Genomic DNA, 4,487 nt, shown 5'->3' on the forward strand with positions numbered 1-4,487 from the left:
ACTCTATTGGAGAGTAGAGACGACTCTTGTTGCTAAAATTATTATTGAAACAAAGAGTGATAACAATTTTTTGTCTTTTCCAATTTATCTTTTCTTTTCCATTCTTATTTGTTAAAAAATGCTGTACATATTTTTTTCAATCTATTAAGAAATAGTAATATTATCACATTAATATAATTTATTCCAATAATATAAAGAATAGTCTTTCTCTTATATTATTGTATCTTCATTTTAACTATTTATTAGTGTCATTTTTCTAAAACGAGTACAAACAGTAAGTGTCTCAATAACTAGTGATGGAGGGAGTATAAATCATTTTTATTGATAAAAAAACATAGTACATTCGTCCATAAAAAATACTACTAGTAATTTTATTTGTGAATGACGGAGAAATGAGAATTAATCTTACTCCCTTCATCCATAAAACATAATCCTATCTGTGGACGACACAAATTTTAATGAGAAATTGATATAGTAAGAGAGAGTGTAAGAAAAGAATAGGTAAAGTAAGAAAGATACAGACAAAATTGGGTAAAGTATGAAAAAGAAGAGAAAAAGTGGATAAAATATGAAAGAAAAAATTTTCATTTTTAGAAATATGACTATTTTTTTTGGATATTTTATAATATCAAAATAAGACTATTTTTTATGAGGTGGTGTATTAAAGAGTGAGAAAGTACTAAATTTTCCTCTTCCGACGGAATGAAAAAAAGACTAGTATAGAAATTTGAGTCTTTGACTCTTTGTGATCGTTTTAGTCTCCCCATTTTTTTTCCTTGTAGTCACACTTGTTCATCTCTTTTGAGTCCAGTCTTCAGCTCTCTATTTGAGAGTTACAGTCTTCACTCGAAATTGCCAAAAAGCAAAACCCATTTAATCAGCAAAAAAAAGGCTAACAAAGAAAAGAAAGGAAAAAGTGAATAAAAGAAATGGTGGAAGATTAATAGTCGTCCCATTATACTCTCGAAGTCTTCATTTGGAACAGAAGTTCCAACTTTCACTCTTCCTAAAGGTAACAATTCCATCTCTTGCTTATTGCTTTCTTGGATAGCTTTTGGTTCATATTGTAAACATATTTTCACCTTTGTCTTGAAGATTAGGATTGGGTAAATTCCTTTTCTTTACATTAGATTTTGGGTTTTTCCCATTTCGTTTGTTGACGTAGATGATTTAGGTAGATATTTGTTATGTGATCGCTTTGATTCCATGAATAGTGGAGTTTTGAAGTTTCTACTTGTTTCTGTAATTTGTTTTTTCATATTTATGCTTGAAATTTGTCAAGGGTAGTTTCTTTGTCTGTGTTTAGTGTTTGATCTTTTGATTAAAAAGAAAGTGTTTTATTATACACGAGTTTTATTGTGAAATTGGTAAAGTAGAGACAAAAGGAGAAAATGCGGGTAAAGTAAGAGAGATATGTAGAAAAAGTAGGTAAAGTACGAGAGAGAGAAAAAGTGGAGAAAGTGTGAGAGAGAAACTTTCCATTTTTTAAAAATCAGACTATTTCTGTCGACATCTCAAAATGACAAAACGAGACTATTTTTCGACCTTTTGATGTTTCAGGAAGTTAAGTATGTACCAACAATCTTGAGTTGAGTAATGTTCTTTGGTCTTTCGACGTTGTAATCGACGAGTATGGTGTCTGGTTTTAGGGCAGCCTCTGCTCTCGTTACTATCGTTGTTTGGTTGCTCGTCCCTCGTCACGCCACTCCCTCTGATATCGAGTGCCTGAAATCGATACAGAGCTCGTTGGAAGACCCTAACAACTACCTAGCATCGTGGATTTTCGACAACAGTTCCCAGAGGTCAATCTGCAAGTTCACCGGGATTGAGTGCTGGCACGAGGATGATAACAAGGTGTTGAATATCCGGCTGTCGGACATGGGCCTCAAGGGCGAATTCCCACTAGGCATTGCAGGTTGCACTTCCATGACTGGCCTCGACCTTTCTAGCAACAGCATCCGTGGCAACATCCCGCACAACATCTCTAGTATAATCCGCTTCATAACTATACTTGACCTCTCCTCCAACCAGTTTTCCGGAGAAATACCTGTCGATATCTCAAACTGCAGCTTTTTGAACGTGCTTAAGCTCGAAAACAACCAGTTGACGGGCCAGATTCCACCACGGATTGGTCTGCTTGACCGGATCAAGACATTTAGTGTTGCGAAAAACCAGTTGACTGGTCCTATTCCGCAATTTGTGAATGCCAGTTTTCCTGCTGAGAGCTATGATGGAAATGCAGGTCTGTGTGGGAAGCCATTGTCTCGTTGTAGTGGCGGTTCGGTTAAATCTCATGCTTCTGCGATTGTTGGAGGAGCAGTTGGTGGCGTGACTGTTGCAGCTCTCGGTTGCGCCATTGGTTTGTTCTTGTATATGCGTAGGATGTCGCGCAGGAAGAAGGAAGACGATCCTCTCGGCAACAAATGGGCCACGAGCATCAAGGGCGCGAAACGCATCAAGGCAAGTACACTGTGCTTGCTATCTCAAAACTACACACTTGTTAATTGCTTCTAAACTCATCAAACTAGAAAGTTCAGGCAGAGGTCAGATCGTTTGCAAACTTTCTTAAGTTGCTAACTCAGTATATTTCAAATGTCAACCCAAACATTAAATTAATGTGCGTGTTCGACATTTTTAATACACTGCGTTAATGAGTTAGCAAGTTAGCAATTTAAGAAAAACTAGCATTATTCAATGTAAAAATCAAACAATGAGCAAAGCACATGATTTTATAAGAAGCAATTAACCCCTTAACTTGTGATTGTTTCTGTTTTCAGCTATCAATGTTTGAGAAATCTGTTTCGAAGATGAATTTGAATGATCTGATGAAGGCCACAAATGACTTCAGCAATGAGAATATTATTTGGTCGGGACGAACCGGGACGGTGTACAAGGCAGTTCTGGAAGACGGGACCTCGCTTATGGTGAAGAGGCTGCAGGACACTCAACACTCGGAGAACGAGTTCGCAGCAGAGATGGCGACGCTAGGAAACATCAAGCACCGGAACTTGGTTCCCCTGCTTGGCTTTTGCCTTACGAAGAACGAGCGCCTCTTGGTTTATAAGCACATCCCGAACGGCTCCCTTCACGACATGCTACATCCCGTGAACGAAGGCGCCAGAGTCATGGACTGGCCACTTCGTCTCAAGATAGGGATAAAGGCCGCAAAGGGATTTGCGTACCTCCACCACTCGTGCAATCCGCGCATCATCCACCGGAACGTCAGCTCGCAGTGCATCTTGCTCGATGCAGACTACGAGCCAAGGATATCTGATTTCGGGCTACCTAGGCTCATGAATCCCATCGACACACACCTGAGCACGTTTGTGAATGGCGAATTCGGAGATTTGGGGTACGTTGCTCCTGAATATGCAAGAACGCTGATGGCCACCCCCAAGGGGGACGTCTACAGCTTTGGAGTCGTGCTGCTGGAGTTGGTGACGGGCGAAAAAGCGACGCACGTGGGCAGAGCCCCGGAGAGCTTCAGGGGCAGCCTGGTCGACTGGACCTCGGAACTATCCGCCTCATCTAGGCTTCACTACGCCATCGATGAATCCTTGGCCGGAAAAGGTTTCGACAACGAGCTTTTCCAGTTTCTGAAAATCGCGTGCAGCTGCGTGCTTCCGACGAACCCGAAAGAGAGGCCTACCATGTTTGAAGTGTACCAGCTCCTCCGAGCCGTTGGGCAGCGGTATGATTTCACGACGGAGGATGACATTTTGGTGCCGACCGATGCCGGGGATGCTGATCAGCTAGTGGAGCTCATCGTTGCTCGAGATGATGTGCAGAAAAAGGTATAAAAAAGACTTATAGATTGATTGGAGAAATCAATAATCCACATTTGTGGTTTTTTTTTTATGCAGAACTACTTGTGAATGAATTGTGTATATAGTAATATCTTCAGTTTCTTGATTGTTTGTCGTTCATTTGAAATTGTCATCACAAACTCACGTTAATGAATCATGATTCCTCATTGATCATTCATAGCTAACTCAATTCTGTTTTATTGGTTTGAATAAAAAATGATGCTATAACAAGAATGCTATTAAAAGTTTAACTGCTCCAGATTAATTATAATTTTTTTCTTGTCTTAATTCTTAAAGAGGACAACTTTAAATATGCATAGATTCTTGATATTGAGAATTTGCTATAAACTAGTAGTAATATTCAGGGCCTGAAAGTTAAGTTTCAAAATCAAATTAAGTTGAAAAAAATAATGAAAAGGCTAATGTTGAACAGTTGCAACTTTAATATTTCGTCGTCAATTTTATTATTTGTCGAAATAATAACATATGAGAAAATTGATGCAATCTCAAAGTTCATGAAGGTACAGCAAAAGAAAGGAAAGAAGCAGAAACAAGAATGTAAAGGACACAAGATCTTTACATGGTTAGGTAACAGCTACGTCCACGGGAAAACAAGATGTACTCTTCTATTATCTCATCAAAGATAAACGACAAATGTAAATTGAAAAATGAAGAACACTC

At 38.9% G+C, this 4,487-nt stretch overlaps 1 protein-coding gene across 3 annotated transcripts; it reads left to right on the forward strand.

Annotated features, from left to right (window-relative positions):
• The first annotated feature begins 757 nt into the window (after positions 1–757).
• Positions 758–3,974, forward strand: LOC121791427 (probably inactive leucine-rich repeat receptor-like protein kinase At5g48380). 3 transcript variants are annotated; one of them, XM_042189382.1, is made up of 3 exons: positions 758–1,012; positions 1,561–2,460; positions 2,778–3,974. In XM_042189382.1, exons 2-3 carry the CDS (start codon positions 1,633–1,635, stop codon positions 3,798–3,800), a joined length of 1,851 nt encoding a protein of 616 aa, XP_042045316.1. In that variant the 5' UTR covers positions 758–1,012; positions 1,561–1,632; the 3' UTR covers positions 3,801–3,974. The 3 variants fall into 3 exon arrangements, with proteins under 3 accessions (XP_042045316.1, XP_042045317.1, XP_042045319.1); XM_042189383.1 differs by having other exon boundaries at positions 1,650–2,460; XM_042189385.1 differs by having other exon boundaries at positions 1,741–2,460.
• Positions 3,975–4,487: the final 513 nt, after the last annotated feature.

This window comes from Salvia splendens, unplaced genomic scaffold (genome assembly GCF_004379255.2).
Source record: "Salvia splendens isolate huo1 unplaced genomic scaffold, SspV2 ctg808, whole genome shotgun sequence".
Lineage (NCBI taxonomy): Eukaryota > Viridiplantae > Streptophyta > Magnoliopsida > Lamiales > Lamiaceae > Salvia > Salvia splendens.